Source organism: Giraffa tippelskirchi, chromosome 1 (assembly GCF_054371585.1).
Source record: "Giraffa tippelskirchi isolate mGirTip1 chromosome 1, T2T-mGirTip1v1.2.pri, whole genome shotgun sequence".
Classification (NCBI taxonomy): domain Eukaryota; kingdom Metazoa; phylum Chordata; class Mammalia; order Artiodactyla; family Giraffidae; genus Giraffa; species Giraffa tippelskirchi.
In genome coordinates, this window is record NC_137275.1 from 201,489,961 (window position 1) to 201,512,041 (window position 22,081).

Consider the following 22,081-nt stretch of genomic DNA (forward strand, 5'->3'; position numbering starts at 1 on the left):
TCCCTTGCAATCCTATACACTAACAGTGAAAAATCAGAAAAAGAAATTAAGGAAACAATCTCATTTACCATTGCATCAAAAAGAATAAAATACCTGGGAATAAACCTACCTAAGGAGGCAAAAGACCTGTGTTCAGAAAACTATAAGATACTGATGAAAGAAATCAGAGATGACAAATAGGTGGAGAGATATACCATGTTCTTGGGTTAGGAGAATTAGTATTGTCAAAATGACTACACAATCCAAAGCAATCTACAAATACAAGTGCAATCCCTATCAAATTACCAATGGCATTTTTTAGCAGCATTAGAACAAAAAATTTATAATATGCAGGGAAACACAAAAGAACCCAAATAGCCAAAGTAATCTTGAGAAAGAAAAATGGAGCTGGAAGAATCAGGCTTCCTGCCCTCCGGTTATACTACAAAGCTACAGTAATCAAAATTATTTTGTACTGGCACAAAAACAGAAAGAAATCAATAGAACAAGATAGAAAGCCCAGAGGTAAACCCACACATCTACGGTCACCTAATCTATGACAAAGGAGGCAAGCATATAAATGAGGGAAGAAAAAGTCTCTTCAATAAATGGTGCTAGGGAAACTGGACAGCTCCATGTAAAAGAATGAAATCAGAACATTCCCTAATACCATACACAAAAGTAAACTCAAAATGGATTAAAGATCTAAATTTAAGGCTGGATACTCTAAAACTCTTAGAGGAAAACACAGGCGGGAAACTCTTTGATATAAATCATAGCAAGATCTTTTTTTGACCTACCTCCTAGAGTAATGAAAATAAAAGCAAATGGGACTTAATTAAACTTAAAAGCTTTTATACAGCAGACTGTAAACAAAATGAAAAGACAACTCTCAGAATGGGAGAAAATATTTGCAAATGAAGCAACCAACAAGGGATTAATCTCCAAAAGATAACAAATAACTCATGCTGTTCAACATCAAAAATACAACCCAATCAAAAAATGGGCAAAAGATCTAAAGAGATATTTCTCCAAAGACATACAGATGGTCTAAAAATACATAAAAAGATGCTCAACATCACAAATTATTAGAGAAATTCTAACTAAAACTACAATGACATACCACCTCACACCACCCAGAATAACCATTATTAAAATGTCTACAAATAGCAACTTCTGGAGGTGATGTGGAGAAAAGGGAACCCTCCTATAGTGTAGGTGGGAATGTAAGTTAGTGCAGCCACTATGGAAAACAGTATGCCTTAACAAAGTAGAAAATACTTAATCCAAGGCCAGCAGATGGGAAAAAATAAGAAATAATATGGCATACACAAACAAAACAGAAAAACAATAACAAAAGTCAATGAAACCAAGAGTTGGTTCTGAGAAAAGATCAACAGGTACCTCAAGAGTGTGACACAAGAGACTCCTGAATCCCCCCTCCTTCCATGGATGCACTGAATTTACAGCTACACACAGAGCAGTTCCCTCTGAGAGAAATTTAGAAATTGCTTGAGTGACTCCTACACATTGGGCAACTGAGAAAATATCCACATGAAAATGTATAGTGAAGGACGAGATACTCACTATAAACCCCACCCCAGAATAATGCCTTATAATCTTTCTGAAACCATCAACTCCCAGCCCCTTCTTGATCAGTAAAGTGTTTGGGCACATTTCTAATGCCCCACATTTTAAGCCTGCCACCTGAGGGATGGGCGCTCAAATCATCTAGCTCTGAGGACTAAAGTGCCGGAGTCCCGCTCCAGCTGGTCCAGGGGTCCCCAAGGGATGAACGGCGTCGGCGAAAGGAAAAGAGACAGAGTTTTTTTTTTTTTGATGGCCTAAAGACCACACTCTTTATTGCTTTAGTCTCTATTTATATAGCATATGATCTTCTACGTAATGATTCTTACAATATTTTTCCATTTAGATCAACATCCCCTGATTCTAAGATGTGTTAAAAGTTTTTTCCTAGTCTATTGTCACATTTTGGTTACATGTTTACCCAGAAACCTGTTTTTATTTTACTAAAACATAATCTATAAATCATATTATTCCATCTGTTTATTTTGTACAGCCTGCTACTACAGTGAGTACAGCGTCTTGCTTCAATGACTAAAAACTATAGTGATGGCTAAGGGCAAAGTTTTTCATAGTACAGCCATTGTCAGTGGTGGCTTGTTTACCATCTACCCACATACCACAAGACTATTTCTGGCAAGGGGAAATCTTTTGCAGTTTACCTAGATACTATTTACAATACAATTTATATATATCTTTTCTGTTTGTGCTTAGATTTTGAGGGGAAAAGGCAATTGGCTTAGTTTCTGTAACTTTCCCTGCTACATGACCCAAGTTTTCCAGTCATCAATAACAATTTCCTCATGAGGCCAGGTCACAATAGGCTTAGGGCTTGTTTTCCAAATGATCATGACCTTATTCCCTGGCTGAATGTTAGGGACCCACCAGTCAGGGGCCTCAGTAGGTTTAATCATTTTTGGAATGTTTCTCTGGGGCAAGGGATCATATTTGTTTTTATTGAACTCTCATGATCTCATCATGGAAGCCCCTACAACTCCAGCCATCAAAGAATGAAACAGAGTTAGCCACAACAAAAGCATAGAAACAGGGAGGAGGGAAGGTTCCGATCCTGGAGAGAAACCGCTTTGCAGTTTCTTCTTGATTGGTGCCGTGACTTTGTCATCCAGCAATAGATCCAGAACGGCTCCCAACAGAGAGAAAGAAACACAGCTAGCTACAACAGAAGCATAGAAACAGGAAGGAGCAAAGGTTCCGATCCTGGAGAGAAACGCTTTGCAGTTTCTTCTTGATTGGTGTCGTGACTTTGTCACCCCGCAGTAGTTCCAGAACGGCTCCCAACACCAAAGGGCTTCCATTTACAAGTCCCACAGTGTTATAGCAAACAAAGAAGCAATTGTTATTAGATGCTTGAGCATTCCCTGTGGCTATTTCCTCAAGCTTAGGGCAGAGGGAGCAGATTGCATTTGAGCTGAATCCTCCCCAGAGCTTCAAAGAGCCAGTGGGTACTTACCCTGCCCTCTCCCCCCATCTTGCTCCAACAATGAAATCAAATCTCCTGCATGTCCCTAGAAGGAACATTCTACATGTTTACAATCCTGACTTTTAAAACTGCCACCTGAGGGGTAGACTCCAAAATAACCTACCTCTGAAAGCCAGTGGAGCTTACATTCATAAATCCTACAGTACTGTAGCAAAGAAACAGTTTTTGAAAGGATGCTTGAAGACTCCCTGTGGTTTATACACCCAGGCTCAGCATGGAGGGAGAAAACAAAAATGCCCATCTCCCAGTAAGCCCCTGGAAGGAATTTGTATATTTTTCTAGCAGCTGCCTGTGGTTCTGGCTTCTACTCAGCCTGCATGTAAGGAGCTGACTGGGATCCTCCTGTAAGCCTGGTAAAGCTGGTGGGCTATCTCCCTCAGCTCCAACAGTAAGGCCAGGTGTTCATTTTCACTCCTGAAAGCTTGTCCACACATCTCACACCCCAATTTTCAACTACCACGCAAGGGACTAGCCCCCAAATCATGTAGCTCTGGGAGCTGATAGGGCTCATCATTTATGAGTCCCTGGGACCACTGAAATCAAAGGCTATTTTATTTGGACACAAAAGCACTTGCAGCAATCATTTCCCCTGGTTCAGCAAAAAGTAAATAAACAAAAATGCCCAATTCCTGGATTCTTCTTGATAAACGATAGACTGCATATATAATGTCCTGATTTTCCCAGTTCCTGCCTGATAATTGGGCTTCCAATTAACTTGCATCAGGGAGTTAAAGGGTCCAGGAGCCTAAACAGGCATAAGAATGTTTCCCACATCTTTGGGGACACTGATGAGTATTGGCACACCCTCAACTATGGGAAGCCACTAAGGAAAAAGACAGAATTTGATCACAGAACTTCTAGAGACAATCAGGAGCTCAGGCCAGGCTGATCTCCTACACAAGGCCAATGTGTCAATACTGGGAAGAGTGGCTGTTTTATACAGAAACCAACACAGAAAATCAAGTAAAGTAAAAAAAATGAGGATGTTTCAAACAAAATAACAAATCTCTAGGAACTCACCTTAATGAAGTAGAAGTAAGTGTTTTACCCAATAGAGAGTTCAAAATAATGGTAATAAAGATGCTTATTGAGGTCAGGAGAATAATGCATGAACAAGGTATGAATTTCAACAAAAAGACAGAAAATGTTTTTAAAAAGTACCAAACATAAATCATAGACATGAAAAACATCATAAATGAAGAACTCAACAGAGATGTTCACAAGTAGACTAAATCAAGTGGAAGAAAGAATCAGACAAGGCAGTGGAAATCATCCAGTCAAAAGAGCAAAAAGAAAGAATGGAAGAAAGCAAAGATAACTTAAGGGTCACCATTTAGTGAACCAATGTATGTATTCTAGGTCTTCAAGAAGGAAAAAAGAGAGAAAGGGCAGAAAGCATATTCAAAGAAATAGTGCCTGAAAACTCCCTTAATATGGAAAAAGAAAGAGATATCCAGATTAAGGAAGTCCAAAAAACTTCAAACAAGATTAATTCAAAGAGATCTGCCCAGAGACACACTATAATGAAATTATTAAAAGTTAAAGAGAGAATCTTAAAAGCAACAAGAGAAAAGTGACTTTATACAAGGGAATCCTCATTAAGCCTATTAGATTTTTCAGCAGGAATGTTCCAGGCCATTTGGAATGGGATGATTAAAAAAAAAAACTGCTAAGAATACTCTACCCAGTAAACTTGTGCTTCAGAATTGGAGAGACAGAGAATTTTCTTAAACAAACAAAAGCTGAAGGAGCGTATATGAAAGTTGTTAAAGGGAGTTCTTTAATCTGAAATGAAAGCATGTAAGTTAGGAACAGGAAAGCATACGAAAGTATAAAGCTCATGGGCAAATAAATAGTTAAATTCAGAATAATATTGTGATGGTAATGGTTAAATCTCTTAAAACTTTAAAGGTTAAAATACAAGAACAACTATAACTGCAATACTTTGTTAATAAATACACAATATAAAAAGATGTAAATTGTGACATCAAAAGCATAAAATGAAGAGAGTGTAAAAATGTAGATCTTTTGTATGTATTAATTTTCAAAATTAAGCTTATCATCTTAGCCTGTCATAAATATAAGATGTTGTATGTAAGCCTCTTGATAACAAAGAATCAAAAACCTTTCAGTTCAGTTCAGTTGTTCAGTCGTGTCCAACTCTTTGCAACCCCATGAATTGCAGCACGCCAGGCCTCCCTGTCCATCACCAACTCCTGGAGTTTACCCAAACCCATGTCCATTGAGTTGGTGATGCCATCCAACCATCTCATCCTCTGTCGTCCCCTTCTCCTCCTGCCCCCAATCCTCCCCAGCATTAGGGTCTTTTCCAATGAGTCAACTCTTCGCATGAGGTGGCCAAAGTATTGGAGTTTCAGCTTCAACATCAGTCCTTCCAATGAACACCCAGGACTGATCTCCTTTAGGATGGACTGGTTGGATCTCCTTGCACTCCAAGGGACTCTCAAGAGTCTTCTCCAACACCACAGTTCAAAAGCATCAATTCTTCGGTGCTCAGCTTTCTTTATAGTCCAACTCTCACATCCATACATGACCACTGGAAAAACCATAGCCTTGACTAGACAGACCTTTGTTGGCAAAGTAATGTCTCTGCTTTTAAATATGCTATCTAGGTTGGTCATAACCTTCCTTCCAAGGAGTAAGCATCTTTTAATTTCATGGCTGCAATCACCATCAGCAGTGATCAGTAATTCCTCTGTATGCAAATGGATTAAATTCTTCCATTAAAAAATTTAGAGTTGTTTTATGAATTAAAAAACAAGACCCAACTGTACAATGATAACAAGAGTCTCACTTCAACTTTAATAACAGTAAAGGCATGGAAAAAGATACACTATTGTAATGAGAAATAAAAGAAAGCAGTGATAGCTATAATTATATAGATTTGATAGCTATAATTATATAGACTTGAAGTCAAACACTGTCGTAAGAGACAAAGAAGGTCATTACATAATGATAAAGAATAAATTTACAAAGAGGACATATTAATAGAATTATAAATTTTTAGTCATCCAACATCAGAGTACCCTAAATATAGAAAACAAATATTATTTCCTGACTTGAAGCAGGAAATAGACAGCAATATAATACTGTGGGACTTCAATACCCAACTTTCAACAATGGACAGAACATCCCCAAAGAAAATCAATAAGGAAATATTGGACTTAAACTACACATCAGATCAGATGAACCTAACAGACATATGCAGAACATTTCATCCAATACTCCTGGAATACACATTCTTCTCAAGCATACATGGAATGCTCACCATGATAGATAATGTGTTAGGTCACAAAACAAGTCTTAACAAATTTAATATAATTGAAATTACTCTAACTTTCTTTTCCAACCACAATGATATGACATCCATAACAGTAGGAAAGCCAGACATATCACAAATGTTGTTTTTGTTGTTTAGTTGCTAAGTCATGTCCAACTCTTGCGACCCCACGAACTGTAGCCTGGCAGGCTCCTCTGTTCATGAGATTTCTCAGGCAATAATAACTGGAGTGGGTTGCCATTTCCTTATCCAGGGGATATTCCTGATCCAGGAATCAAATCCATGTCTCCTACATTACAGGTAGATTCTTTACTGCTAAACCACTAGGGAAGCCCATCACAAATATATGGAGATTAAGAAAACATGTTCCTGAATGACAAAAGGGTTAAAAGAGAAATCAAAGGGAAACTGGAAAGATATTTTGAGACAAATAAAAATGAAATACAACATACTAAAACTTATGAGAAGTTCTAGAAAGCGAGTTTATAATGATAATAGTATACATTAAGAAACAAGAAAGCTCTCAAGCAACCTAACAACAACAACAAGAACATCAAGGAACTAAACAATGAGTTAAGCTAAATGTTATCAGAAAGAAGGAAATAAAAATTAAGGCAGCTATAAATGAAAAAGACTAGAAATACAAAAGGAAAGACTACTGAAACTAAGAACTGTTTTTTTTAAATTACGGTATGTACATTGGTTTTTCAGACATAATTCTATTGCACATTAACAGGGTACAATATTGTATAAACATATCTTTAATATGCACTGGGGACCCCAAAAATTCATGTGGAGTGTTTTGTTGCAATATTCACTTTATTTTTGTGGTCTGCAACCACACATGCAATATCTCCAAGGTATGCCTGTACACAATGGAATATTATTCAACCTTTAAAACAGCAGTGCCCAATCTTTTTGGCACCAATATTGTGGAAGACAATTTTTTCACAGGCTGAGTGGGGGATGGTTTCAGGATGATTTAAACACATTACACTTTACTATGCACTTTATTTCTGTTATTACATTGTGATATATAATGAAATAATTATACAACTCACCATAATGTAGAATCAGTGGGAACCCTGAGCTTGTTTTCCTGCAACTAGATGATCCTCTCTGGGGGTGATGGGAGACAGAGACCCCTGAAAGTGTGTTGCTTATGTCCAGTCTACTCCACGATCTTGTTTTGGTCACTGTCACTGCAGAAAGCCCTGCTTCACAAGGATAGGATGTTGGAAATGGAAGCAGGCTTTTCAGTGCTTTTGTGGCAATCTCAGTATATTCTGTCTTGACTTTAATCCAGAATGTATAGAGATTTGAAGTTGTCTCAAACATACTGTCTCCCTCCTCTGGGTGGGCAGTTTATTTTTAAAAAAGCACCTCAGTTATCTCATTGTCTTCCTTGTCCATTATTTTTCTTAACAGAACAAGTTACAAAAAACTGGGGAGGGGGTATAAATTATCTTTGCAGACTGACATACTTGCCTCTGCAAGTATGTCCTGAATAATGACAATGATTCAAAAGCTCCTAGGTTTACTCCTGAATCAGTCAAAGAGCAAAGAACAACATAAGAAGGAATTTTGTTTACAGCAATCTTAGAATACAACATTGATTATGACAGTCCAGTGGTTACAATTACATTTGTGATAGGATATTCCTTGCCCAAACATCAGACACACTAAAATCACCCAGTTGCTTATACACTGGAGGTATCAGCACAAGGAGTCATCTGAATAGTGAAGACCAGAATTGGTAAGGCTTCTCTGGCAGTGTGATTCTGACACCAGTGGCTCCTGGCTCAGTCACCCTCACTTTGAGTCCTGGTCTTCTGTTTTATCTAAGAGGGCAGAGCAGATCCCCAGCTTTTTCAGTTCTTCCACCAGGTCCCCGGTTCTGGTGCATCTGCAGAAGAATGTCACAGCCTCCCCCATGAACTTGCAGTTGAGGTACACTTGTGGGATGGTGGGCTGGTTGGAATAGTCTTTAATGCCTTGTGGGAACTGGGGGTTGTCTAGCACATTGTAGGTTGTGGGATCTGCACCATGGCATTGCTGAAGCGGCACTGGGGCTGCTCTGGCATCCCCTTGAGGAAGACCACCACCTTGTCCTTCACCAATGCGTCCAGGTGCTCTGCTGAGCTGCTGCCACCTAAGCTCACCACCTGCACACCTGGGACCCTACAGGCCATCATCCATGCTGTGCCCCCAGAGAAGCAGAGACATGCCTGGCTGAGGGATCCTCTCATCCCCACATGCTGGCCAGAGCCCTTAACTTCCCCAAACATACTTTTAAGGCCACTGTCATTTGTGATCTCAAGCAACTGATCCTCTTCTAGCATGGCCAAAGTCAATTCACCTGGTTTATTCATAAATGGGCTGCAGATCCATTCCTTCCCAGTTTGGGGATCATTTGTGGTTGGGAAATAATGCTCAAACCCTTTTGAAAGCTGAGATAGGTGATCATGCACCATTTGGGAGAAAGAAGCCCCTGGCTCAGTCTCTTTCAAAATCTCTGCTAATGTTTGAAACATGTAAAAAAAAAAAAAACCCCAAAACGAAAAACCAAAGTTTTCACCCCATAACTCCTGTTTGACTTTGAATGTAGCCACTTTATCTGGTGACTTGAAGAAGTTGTCATGCTCCCCTGAAGGGACAGATTGAGTTCATTGAGCAGGTTGAATATGTCACACAAGTGAGCAAGTTTTGTGGTCCATTCTGTGTCGGTGAAATATGCTGCCAGTGGTGACCGTTTTTCTAAAAGAATTATTTGGAGAAGCTCTCATAATTCAAAAACTCTAGCCAGTGATCTACCTTTAGAAAACCATCTCACATTTGTGTTTAAGAGAAGACATGTGTGCTCTGTGTCTGTCTCCTCACAGAGGTGTGTGATGTGAGTTAAGAGCATGTATTTTAATATGGTTGATAATTTTAATCACATCCTGAAAAACATTGTTAAGTTCAGGTGACATTTTTCAGCTAGATAGTATTTCTTTATGCATGACACAGTGCGTAGGCTCACATTAAGAAGTGACCTTTTTGACCGTAGTAGTGAAACCAGAAAGTCATCCAGTCATGGCAGCCACTCTGTTTGTGCATGCACGCATGATTGCTTAATCACTCAATTGTGTCCAGCTCTTTGCAATCCCATGGGCCATAGCCTGCCAACCTTCTCTATCCATGAGATTCCCAGGCAAGAATACTGGAGTGGGTTGCCATTTTCTACTCCATCTGTCTGTGCAAATACAGACACAAAATGACCAATTCAGTTTTCCTAATACATAATCAATCAAAGACTTGAATAGTTCTGCAGCTGTGGTGTTCGTTTGCAACTAAAGGGCACATAACATATCCTCATGCACATCCTCCTGAGAAACTGCACAAAAACAAGTGTTCTTGCCTAGCTGTCAACATCGGTAGACTTAACCTGGGTTGCATACCACAGTGACTCATTAATCCTCTCTAACAACTGTACCTCAATCAGTTCAGTTCAGTTCAGTCACTCAGTTGTGTCCGACTCTTTGCGACCCCATGAACCGCAGCACGCCAGGCCTCCCTGTCTATCACCAACTCCCGGGGTCCACCCAAACCCATGTCCATTGAGTCAGTGATGCCATCCAGTCATCTCATCCTCTGTCGTCCCCTTCTCCTCCTGCCCTCAATCTTTCCCACCATCAGGGTCTTTTCAAATGAGTCAGCTCTTCACATCAGGTGGCCAAAGTATTGGAGTTTCAGCTTCAGCATCAGTCCTTCCAATGAACACCCAGGACTGATCTCCTTTAGGATGGACTTGTTGGATCTTCTTGCAGTCCAAGGGACTCTCAAGAGTCTTCTCCAACACCACAGTTCAAAAGCATCAATTCTTTGGCACTCAGCTTTCTTCACCGTCCAACTCTCACATCCATACATGACTACTGGAAAAACTATAGCCTTGATTAGACAGACCTTTGTTGACAATGTAATGTCTCTGCTTTTCAATATGCTATCTAGGTTGGTCATAACTTTCCTTCCAAGGAGTAAGTGTCTTTTAATTTCATGGCTGCAGTCACCATCTGCAGTGATTTTGGAGCCCAGGACAATAAAGTCAGCCACTGTTTCCACTGTTTCCCCATCTATTTGCCATGAAGTGATAGGACCAGATGGCATGATCTTAGTTTTCTGAGTGTTGAGCTTTAAGCCAACTTTTTCACTTTCCTCTTTCACTTTCATCAAGAGGCTCTTTAGTTCCTCAGTATCCTCAGCATCCTCTGCTATTTCATCAATTCATCTAGTTATGGTCCTAGGTGAAGAATATGTGCCACGGTTTGAACTGCAGCCTCTCCTCAAAGTTCATGACAAATGTCCTTAGCAGCAGGCACGATCAACTCTTCACCAATAGTAAAGGGCCTCACAGCTTTAGCCACTAAGAATGATGCTGTCAGTGCAGACACATTTGATGAAGTGGTGGCCTTCAATAATTGCTCTGTTCTTCATGCTCACATTTTTTTTTTCTTTTGAAAAACTCCAAAGACTTATCTTTTAATGCAGAGTACTCGGTCTCCATGTGACAAAGCAATCTTGAGGGTTTCATAGCTTCTTTGGATAGCCAGCCACTACATGTTATACAAAGCAGGCTTGAAGAATGTGAACTGCCTGTTGCAATGAACCTGTAATTTAAGTAGGACTCTTGGTATTTTCTTTTAAATGTAGCTTTCTTTTTGTTGGCAGTCCTATTCCCTTCTGCCATCTCATCATTGGGTCTTTCCCCTTCAAAGAAACTCCCCAGCAAATTTGTTTTTCCTTATTTTGGCTAGGGTTAGCTTCTGGGCTTAAAAAAATTGTGACTGAGACAAGTGCACAGTGTGGGAAAGAGGCAAGGACAGAAGTGGTAAATAAAATAATGGATGGGATCTACATGAACTAAAATAAATGTTGGATTCTGACTGAAACCTTTCACCAGATGCAGCTGTATAACTAAAGTACATCAACTCATTTGCCACAGCTTAATTGTCACTTGCTGCTCACTGACAGGGTTTTGGCATAAGTCTGCAAGCAATTGATTTATTATGGTCTCTGTGCAGTCAAACCTCTCCGCTAATGATAGTCTGTGTTTGCAATTGCTCCCCAGCACTAGCATCACCGCTTCTGATCATCAGGTATCGGCTTCTCAAAAGAAGCGTGCAACGTAGATCCCTCGCATGTGCGGTTCACAGTAGGGTTCTCGCTCCTATGAGAATCTAATGCCGATGCTGGTCTGAAAGGAGGCAGAGCTCAGGCAGTAATGTGAACAATGAGGAGCAGCTATAAAAACTGATAAAATTTCTCTCACTCACCTGCCGCTCACCTCCCACTGTGCGACTTGGTTCCTAACAGGCCACAGACTGTCTGGTTTGTGGCCTGGGGGTGGGAACCCCTGCTTTAAGAAGAACAAAATCCTGCTATTTGTGACAGTATGGATGAAACTGACAGAGATTATATTAAGTGAAATAAGCCAGATACAGAAAGACAAATACAAATACTGCATGATATCACTTTAATGTGGAATACAAAACAGTCATAGAAGTGGGGTGTATAATGATAGTTGACAGGAGATGGGGATGGCAATATGGGCGGGTATTGATCAAGGAGTACAAAGTTTCAGGAAAAAAGAAGAATAGGTTCTGAAAATCTGTTGTACAATGATATAGTAAACAATACTGTATTGTATACTTATAATTTTCTAAGACAGTAGATCTTAAGTGTTCGTACCAAAAATAAAGAAAATGGTGATTTTATGAGATTAATTGGCTTGATTGTGGCAATTATTTTAAAAATGTATGTGGACATCAAAACATCAAGTTGTGTGTCTCAAATATATATTTTTATTTGTCTATTATACCTCACTAAAGATAGGAAGAAAAAAGAAATGAGGTATTAATTTATACTGTAATATGCATGAACATTGAAAATTATGCTGTGAAAGAAGTCAGACATAAATGGTCACATACTATGTAACCCTGCTTATTTAACTTATATGCAGAGTACATCATGAGAAACGCTGGGCTGGAGGAAGCACAAGCTGGAATCAAGATTGCAGGGAGAAATATCAATAACCTCAGATATGCAGATGACACCACCCTTATGGCAGAAAGTGAAGAAGAACTAAAGGGCCTCTTGATGAAAGTGAAAGAGGAGAGTGAAAAAGTTGGCTTAAAGCTCAACACTCAGAAAACTAAGATCGTGGCATCCAGTCCCATCACTTCATGGGAAATAGATGGGGAAACAGTGGAAACATTGGCTGACTTTATTTTTCTGGTCTCCAAAATCACTGCAGATAGTGATTGCAGCCATGAAGGAAGGACCCTTGGAAGGAAAGTTATGACCAACCTAGACAGCATATTGAAAAGCAGAGACATTACTTTGCCAACAAAGGTCCATCTAGTCAAGGCTATGGTTTTTCCAGTGGTTATGTATGGATGTGAGAGTTGGACTATAAAGCTGAGCGCCGAAGAATTGATGCTTTTGAACTGTGGTGTTGGAGAAGACTCTTGAGAGTCCCTTGGACTGCAAGAAGATCAAACCAGTCAATCCTAAAGGAGATCAGTCCTAAATATTCATTCAAAGGATTGATGCTGAAGCTGAAGCTCCAATACTTTGGCTACCTGATGCAAACAGCTGACTCATTTGAAAAGACCCTGACGCTGGGAAAGATTGAAGGCGGGAGGAGAAGGGAAGGACAGAGGATGAGATGGTTGGATGGCATCACCGACTCGATGGACATGAGTTTGAGCAAGCTCCAGAAGTAGGTGATGGACAGGGAAGCCTGGCATGCTGCAGTCCATGGGGTCGAAAAAAGTTGGACATGACTGAGTGACTGAACTGAACTGAACTGAAAGAAGTATGATAGAAATTTAAGTTCTATATCTGGGTTGATGTGAACCACTAACATTACCTTGTGGAAAATTTGGAGTTACAAACAAGGGCATCCTGAGAGTAAAAATATCTGGGAACCCTATCTGAGTTCCAGATGGGATAAATTGACAGTTGACTAAAATCTCTGCCTAACAGGATGAGAAGGTAGGATGGGAAGGCTCAGAGAAGGCAGATGAATAAAGCTGAAAGGCTCAATGTTTGGGGAGGGGCCAGGGGCCAGCCTCCTCCTCTGTCACTCCCTCCTCACCTTCAGGAGCCCATTGTGACCAGACCACAGCTCTATGATGTGGGCCTAGGACTTAAGTCCTCAAGTGCACACCTTGTGCTCAGTTGCCTGAGGGCAGCAGTATGATACAGATGATGGAGAATTCTCTCTTTTCTCTGAAACGCACTTTTGATATTTGGCTGAACTCCAGTTCCACTTACTGGGTGACTGATACCATCCTTGCCTTTCTGTTTGGACTGGGGCTCTTTTTCCTGTTCCTTCCCTATGTTGAGAATAATCCATCCTTTCCACCTCCCAGGAAACATGGAAACATAAAGGTAAGGAACCCTTGGCACAGCTTCACAAGCACATGGTTCTCTCTTCTATTATTATTTCCACTTTTCTGAATCAATTAGAGAGACCCCCGAGATGGGAAAGAATATGACATCTATTCTCAAGGAAGTATACAACATCATCCCTCTAGGGACAAACGAGGCTGGGAAGGGGATACAGTGAACACTAGGATTTCTAGCCAAAAGGTCTTAGACCAGTTGTGCAGGTGTGGTAGAGGGATCCAGGGCGAGTCCCAAACACACTGACCAGGAGCTGAGGACTAGATACTGAGTTCACTCTAAGCCAGAAGACAGACTCCTGAGCACCAGTTCATCAGCTGTGAACAGGTATCTCGGACGAGGGCTGATCTGAGGGCAATGCCGAGGCCCTGAGAGCCTCAGAGAGGGGGCTGGAGTAGGGCCCTGAACTTGGGAAGCAGAGACCTACCTGATGGAGCTCAAATTCACCAATGGGTCTGAGAATGTGTGTTTCTTGAATAGAGGAAAAGTGACAAAGGAACCAGGGTGAATCTCACATTGAAAATTCTTCTTTATGTTCTTCAAAAATATTATTTTTAGTCCCTTTAAAAATGAGTAAAAGAAAAGAAAAAAATACAAACACAAAGAAAAAACACAAACTCTGCTAGTTAAATGTATAAAGTCATATTATGTATGGACACTGAGTGTCTGATGCTTGTCTAGAAAGGGGAGAATGAGAATGGGGTCCCAGGTCCTCGCTTTTTCTGTCTCTCAGCCTCAAATTGAGCCAAGGAGAAGAAGGAGGAATCGGAAGAGAAATAGAGCTGTGAAAGGTAGGTTATGCCATTCAGCCCTGTGTGCCCTGGGTGTTAGCCCCCACCCTCTATGGCCCTGAGGGCCTAGCTCAATTGGTTCTGAGGAGACCAGTGGCTGGGCCCGCCCCTAAGGAAACAGAACCCCCACGGAGGCTCCTGAGGAGAGGAGCAGAACACAGATAATTCCCAGATTCCATGTGCAGAATGATGCTGTGAGGGTCCTGGAAATGGGTGTGGCCCAGCAGGGTTGTGTGGGCTGCACTGGACCAATAGCACCTGGATTGGGAGGTGGGACCTCCAGGTCCAAGTGTGGACATGCTAACTTTGCTCAGATTCATCTGTGAGGTGACCCCTGCCCATTCCCCTCCACAGAAGGGTTGTGAGGGCAGCAGGAGGCAATGGATATGGAAGCACTTTGTAAATAATAACCCCTTTCCTGAGGTTCACCATCACTGTCAGGGACCCTTAGACAGCCTTGGACCCTGCTGCCTGGACTCCAATCTCCCAGTGGTGTCCCTTTAAAGGGCCAGTGCACTCAGCCTCCTTTAAGACCCCTAGGCTGCTGCCTTCACCACCATGACCCAGTCTGCTGATTTTCAGCTTGCAGAGATTGCCTGAAAGAATTGGAAGAGGTCCGGGACCTGGCTTCACTTCTGCAAACGTAAAGACTTTTCCCCTTTTCTCCTGGGTTCTCATTCCTCCCAGATCCTATGGTGTGACCCCAGGGCCACAGACAACCTGGGGCTGAGCTGGGAGGGGGAGTCCTAGGGTGGGGGTATGGCAAAAACCCTGGTATGAGGGATAGCAGGAGCATTATGAAGTCAGCAGGGGGCCAGGGAAGGCTGTGGGCTGCAGGTGCCCACCCTTGCCTGGCCTGCCCAGTCCTCCTGGCCCCAGGGGCTCCTGGCTGCAGCTTGTGCCTCCTGTCTCCTGCAGCCACGTGGGGAGGTTCCATGAAAAGAGCAACTTTCATCAGCTCTCCTCTCAAGATCCCCCTGGGAAGGTGTGCAAAGCAGCACCTGCTGGAGCCCACCAGCCATACAGGGAAGAGGCTGCTCCCACCATGTCCCCGACTCCTCTGACTGAGCAGCCTCTACCTCAGGCCTCCACCCTTTCTTCAGACTCAGTTCCCTCCTCATTTTCTGTTCACTCAGATTCCTCCTTGAGTGCCTCTCAAATACCGGACCCTTTCCTTCCCCTGGACAGCCTTTCACCCCAGCCACTGGCTGTTTCTCCTACCCCGCCATGCCCCCCTGATGCAGTGGCCTGCCCTGCACCTTCGACAGCCTCCTCTGTCCCACAGCCACCAGCCGCCATGCTGAGTTTCAGTCAGAGTGACTCCATGGCACTCCCACTGGGCACCATCTCACACAGGTCATCTCCACCCTCCCCTTGGAGACCAGCCATCTCAGGCCTTGTCCATTCAAGCTGCCCCCTTTCAGCCCTGTCTTGGGGGCAGGGGGCTGAAAAAACCTGGAGCTCTTCCACCGGGACACACTTTGAGTCCCAGCAAGAACACCTTTCCAGTCACCCACCGGAGGCCTCGTTTTGGGGAGACCTCACAAACAGACAGGTAGAGACTGGTAGCCTCTCTTTTGTGAACCCGGATGTCCAGAAGCTGCTGGAGATACTAATCACCAAGAGAGTAGAACTAATGACTTGGAAGAAGAAAGAAAAGAAGGTGGAGGCAGGCTTCTGGAGCATAACGGGCAAACCAGAACAACTGCTTGGTCCCAAGAAGGCCTCATATCCTGGCACTTTGGGTGACCATCTACAGAAGACATGCAGCCACCTCTTCTGGGGTCTCCCTTTTCTTCACAGTGAGTCTCTGGTGGCTGCTGTCACAGTACCTGGGTCCCCTTTAGAGTTACACCCTATCTTATTCAATGAATGCTCTAAGACTAAACCACTCCAAACTCCAGCTAAAGTAACAACACAACTGTCATTGGCCCAGCCCTTGACCTCCACTGTGGCCCAGGCGCCACCCAAACCCTTGGTTCCAACCATGGCCCAGATTCAACCACCACCTCAGGGTCATATAGAGACCCAGGCCCAACCCTTACCCTTGACTTCAATCCTGCCCCAATATCAGCCACAACCTCGGGTTTACTTGGAGACTCAGACCCCACCCCTACCCTTGACTCCAACTATGTCCCATTGTCAAGCACAACCTCAGGCTCACATTCAGACCCAGGCCCAACCCCAACCCTTGTCTGCAACCATACCCCAACGTCAAACATCATCTCAGGCTCACATGGAGACCCAGGTCCGACCCCTACCCTTGACTCCAACTATGCCCCATTGTCAAGCACAAACTCGGGCTCACATTCAGATCCACGCCCAACCCCAACCCTTGTCTGCAACCATACCCCAACGTCAACCATCATCTCAGACTTGCATGCAGACCCAGGTCCGACCCCTACTCTTGACTCCAACTATGCCCCATTGTCAAGCACAAACTCGGGCTCACATTCAGACCCAGGCTCAACCCCAACGCTTGTCTACAACCATACCCCAATGTCAACCATCATCTCAGACTTGCATGCAGACCCAGGTCCGACCCCTACCCTTGACTCCAACTATGCCCCATTGTCAAGCACAACCTCGGGCTCACATTCAGACCCACGCCCAACCCCAACCCTTGTCTACAACCATACCCCAATGTCAACCATCATCTCAGACTTGCATGCAGACCCAGGTCCGACCCCTATCCTTGACTCCAACTATGCCCCGTTGTCAACCATCACCTAGGTTTCAGTTAGAGACCACTGCTCATATCTCACCATCTCTTCCGATCCAACCATCATCTTCTAAACCACAGATTAGGTATGGTGAAGTATCTTACCCAACACTCCAAAGTAAGGGACAAACTTCTGTCCCAGATGCAATTCAAAACCTGGAAAATCACTTTTTGATAAAGCAATTACAAAGTGGAAAAATTCTACCCTCCTTGGTTAAAAGATATCAGCATGTCTTTAGTCAAGTCACCCCCAACTGTTCCCAGGAGAGCAGGCCTTCCCTGGCCCACATCTCTGTCTCCACCCCTTTTGGGGATTTGATCAGCCCTGAGGTTCGGGAGAAACTGGAGCATCACCTTTTTGAAAGGTTCGTGCAGCAACAGAGTGACCTACCCTGCAGAATCCAAGCTTCTCAGAAAGTGATGCAGCCTCAGGGCAAATTCCCAAAGCTTTGTCAGGTACAGGCTATGAAGGGGCCCTCAATACCCTCTGTAGGTCTAGGCAAAAGCAGCCAGGACACACAGAAGATGAGGTCGAGATCCTCAGCAAGGATCCCACAAGAGAAGGACCTTTGCCAGGGTATAGAACAAAGTGTGGGGAAGATCCTAAAAGATCTGAACATGATCTCAGCCAGCACCAGAGTGAAGGTTCCAAGAGTGAAGCCTGCATCACAAAGAGAGTTGAGCCCAGACAGAAAGCATCCAGAAGATTTGGGAGTCCTTACTGGCATGAACACTCTGCAGGTTCAAGAGAGTCCAATCCCTGTGGGTGTCCATTGTTTGAGACTTGCTGCCAACCATGTCATAGACCTTTCTGGAGAGTCAAATGCTTATCAAGAAACAGAAAATCTAGATTCCTCTCAGGACGGGGAAGCCTCCATGAACACCTTCCATGAGTCTCTTGTCCTCAGCCCTTATGTCCGACAGAAATTGGAAGCATATATACTAAAATTTCGGGTGAGGCATATGTGGGGCTTACTCCTCAAGGTCCTCAAGTTCATACATTGCATGAAGTTGAGAAAGGCCCACCGCATACCCCTTCCAGGATCCACCTTGAAAGCTACTTGTGAATCTGGGGACCACTCAAAAGCCCAGTCTATAGAGGTCTTTGGAAAGCCTCCTCAGCCCCAAGCTGGAGATAGAATGATAACAGCTGAGGCAGCTTTCCCCATGGAGAGTGCCTTCCCCACTCCCTTATCAGCCAGCGAGGAAACCCAGGGAGTCGTGGGAGGACCCCTACCTGGTGGCATCCTTAAGCCCTCAGAGGTCCCTCTGACTAGACAGGGAGACAAGCCACCTTCTCAGACCCCTATGTACAACTTTGTGGGCAGATTCTGGCACAGTGAGTGTATCACGGGGGCTGACAAAGGCAACCTGGACCCTTGGAGCAGTCCAAGTCCAGCAATGGCCAGGAATGAGCCACAGGAGGAAGCTGGGGGATGGGCTTTCCCAGACTCCTACTCTAGCGTGACAGTAGTGGAACTTGATGAATGGTCCCAATCTTCCGTGGAACAAGAGGCCATGGCGGGGGACTCTGGTTGGAAAAGTACTTCTGAAACTTGTTTGCCGATCAAATTGCAAAGTAATAATATGGATTTGAGGAGATCACAGTCTCCAAAATCCAATAATTGCTTCTCATTGAATACAAAGTCTGTTGCCTCAAGTCTAGAAGATCTACACTTTGATGCACAGTTTCGTAAGCTTGAGTGCCAAGGTTTCACAGATAGGCAGAAACAGGCTCAAGGCCAGGCCATTGGTGTGCTCCCTCAAGACTGTGAAACTGGGGCCACTGACACGCTTCTCAGAAACTGTCGCTCGGATATGTTCATTGCTGCAAAGAACTTGACTTCTCAGGAATCCCTGTCCTGCTCCCAGTCCTTGTCCAGTGGGAGCACGACCAATTCCCAGATGGTCTATGATTCATCAACAGGAGGGAGCAGCCAGGGGCAGCAGGAGGCCCCAAGACGGCAGCCCCAACGTATGCGCCAGAGCGAGAAGTTTGTCCCCACTGATGGGAGAGGGAATTACAGGAGGTCCAAACTAGGACAGCGTAAAAAAGGATTGGCAGAACGGAGGGCCTACCAGGCCCGCCGGATGAACCACTCTGGCCAGAAAAAGGAATCAGCAGAGTCGCTAAGAAGCAAGTCCCACCAGTTTACCTTGAAGAAGGGACAGGTTCCTTTAGAAAGCCACTTCAGAAAATGGACTAAACAGCTTCTGCAGTGGATTTTCCCCAATAAAAGCAAAAGACCAGAAGAGCACCTGCCACAAAGCAAGCCTGTAGCAGCCACTACAGGCTACGGTAGCCACTACAGCAGCCACCAGACCCAGGAACCAGTCAAAAGTAGATTGAATACGGACAGCAGGACTGCGGAGGCTCAGGTTCTCATGACAGCTGTTGCAAATATCCTAAAGGAGAAGATGGTGTTTCACTATAGACCTCATGCTTCGGAGTTAAATTGGTGCCAAGGAGAACTCTGGGCCCCATTAGGTCCACATTACTGCTACCATAGGTTTTCCTCCTACAAAGAGCAAAGGAGAGTGATGGGAGGTACATCCTGCCATCACCAAGCTACCCTCATGGGCCACAGCTGTTCTAAAAACAGTGAGTGGACCAGTCCCAGGGGAATCAAATGGGCCGTCCCACCCAGGGAGCCAGGTCCCCTTCTAGGCAGAGCTTGCCAGAATAGATCAAGAATGACAAGTGTCTCCAGCCATAGCCTCTACTGTCCAAGGCACTGTCTTTTTAAGAAATAAACCTCTTCTGGTCAATCAGAACACGCTTGTCACAGCTTTCCTGATAGGAAATCTTTTCTCCAAGAAAAAAAAAATGCATACCATTCAGATAAAAACTTTTAATCTCATGTTAGCACATCATCTGTGTGCTAATGGTTTCTTCCTACCACAAATTTTATTGCTTCCTGAAATAATTAGTTTCTCATGAGAAAGGGTAGCCTGTATGTGCCATTGGGGGAAGGAAAGGGATCAGGGTCCACTCTTCCCAGGTGCCAGCTTTATCTTCCAGATGGGACCGGGACATGCAAGGAGGGTGACCTCAGTGTGGATACTCACCCTCACCCCAGTTCCCTCACTGCACCTTCCGTTTCCATAATACCAGCATTACGGAAACAAGCAACAGCATTCAGGACGTGTCAAGGTGAACTAAACCTAAACACCTCCCCTTCTCAGGATCCAGCTCACTCCTCTCTCCATCTCTCTCTCTCTACCTTGAACTTATGCAGTTGTAGTGGAGGGCAGCTTGGCAGAGGCTGAAATTCCCCTGAGGCTCCAGAAAGTGTCAGAGATAAGTTCACATGTCAGAATAAGAGAGGAGTTTGGGGGCAGTGCTGGCCCTGAGTCCAGGGTGTGAGAAACCTCTTCCCCATGTCATGGGGGGATAGATGACACTGCCCTGAAATCCCCTTCTTTCCTGGGAGGAGCTGGGATCGAGATTGGCCAGGAGTATCACCCTCCCTCTGCCCTTCTTTTACTCTGGAGCAGTGGTGAGGACAAAGATCATATGTTCCCAGCTCTGAGAGGGTGTCGTGGGGAGCATGGAGGCCCCTGAGGGCTCACCCATCCCTGCCCTGGAGGAGAGGACAGTCCTGCTCACAGCACCCACCTCCCCTGGGGGGAGGGAAGGAGTGTCACTGTGTGGGCAGTCACTTCACCATCTGGGGGTGGGATGCTGACCCCTAGGGTGGGATAGAGAAAAAGGAGGCTGGTGGCAGAGATGCCCATAGACGTGCAGTGTATCACTGATCCTGCTCATAGCACCAGTTGTTTTGCTGTTCACACTGTTCACTGAACCCAGGGTAGGCAAAGCTCGAGTTAAGAGTCTGGAGGAAGACTCGAGGAGCCATAGGAACTGCAGACATGTTTATTCTCTCCTGGCTGGCACGGCAGCCATCACACAGCCTCTCTCCTGGCGGCTGTAGTGGCAGCCATAACATAACCATAACATTGCCGTAACATAACTTCATATAACATAACCGTGATACCACTCTAATGGAGCTCCAATATAGCAGCAGCCAGGGCTCCTGGTGAAGCTCCTACTGGTGGACCGCACACAACCCTCATATAACATAACTGTGGTGTCACTCCAGTCTAGCCCCTGTACAGTAGCAGCCAGCACTTTCGTGGTAAAGCTCATACAAGTGTACTGCACAAAGCAGCCCGTGAGTAAGCAAATACCTCATGATGTGCATATGCAGTGGTGTAACTGATCTCAGCCATTATATAACTATGCAAAGTCACTGTTTATAGAACATGGGGTAAGAGGGCATGAGAGCATGGGGTGAGAGAACCTGATTGGTGCCATCTTGTTAATTCCCCCACATGCAGTGATCAAAGAGCCCTGGTGTTCCAATGCCTACAGGCCTGGAGGAAAGTTAGGAGCCTGGTGGCTCCTTGGGGCCCCACCCCAGAGTCTCCCCCTACTCCAGCTCCCAGAGCCCAGACAGAGGGAGAACATCTGGAGCTCCTCCACAGAGGGCCAGGCTTCCAGAGGCAGTGAAGCCTCCGAGAAGGGAAGCATCACTTCTCCACAAGTATAAATACTCAGCTTTCACAAGACCAGAAGCTTGGCACAGACTCGTGGTCTGTGACCTCTACCTACACGTGTGGCCCAAGGAGGCTTCCAGGGGAGAGGTGGGACTCAACAGGTCCAGGGACCATGTAAGGGTCAAAGGAAGTCTCACCTGCTATCAGCCTTGCTCACCCCAGAGCCCAGAGTGGCAAGAGGCCAGCAGACAGGA

General features: G+C 44.4%; 2 protein-coding genes across 4 annotated transcripts in view; both read left to right on the top strand.

The window, feature by feature from the left end:
* ZNF169 (zinc finger protein 169) overlaps positions 1-13,361 on the top strand; it is a 75,888-nt gene extending 62,527 nt beyond the window's left edge. For both annotated transcript variants that reach the window (XM_081524320.1, XM_081524327.1), the window contains exon 6: positions 12,364-13,361. In XM_081524320.1, the coding sequence (XP_081380446.1) occupies positions 12,364-12,875 (512 nt within the window). In that variant the 3' untranslated portion in view covers positions 12,876-13,361. The remainder of the gene's footprint in view (positions 1-12,363) is intronic.
* A 223-nt stretch (positions 13,362-13,584) lies between these two features.
* LOC145518773 (spermatogenesis-associated protein 31E1-like) lies at positions 13,585-20,102 on the top strand. 2 transcript variants are annotated; one of them, XM_081523658.1, is made up of 5 exons: positions 13,585-13,685; positions 13,781-13,799; positions 14,548-14,605; positions 15,188-15,248; positions 15,524-20,102. In XM_081523658.1, exon 5 carries the CDS (start codon positions 15,651-15,653, stop codon positions 20,079-20,081), a length of 4,431 nt encoding a protein of 1,476 aa, XP_081379784.1. In that variant the 5' UTR covers positions 13,585-13,685; positions 13,781-13,799; positions 14,548-14,605; positions 15,188-15,248; positions 15,524-15,650; the 3' UTR covers positions 20,082-20,102. The 2 variants fall into 2 exon arrangements, with proteins under 2 accessions (XP_081379784.1, XP_081379778.1); XM_081523652.1 differs by having other exon boundaries at positions 13,585-13,799.
* The last annotated feature ends 1,979 nt before the right edge of the window (positions 20,103-22,081 follow it).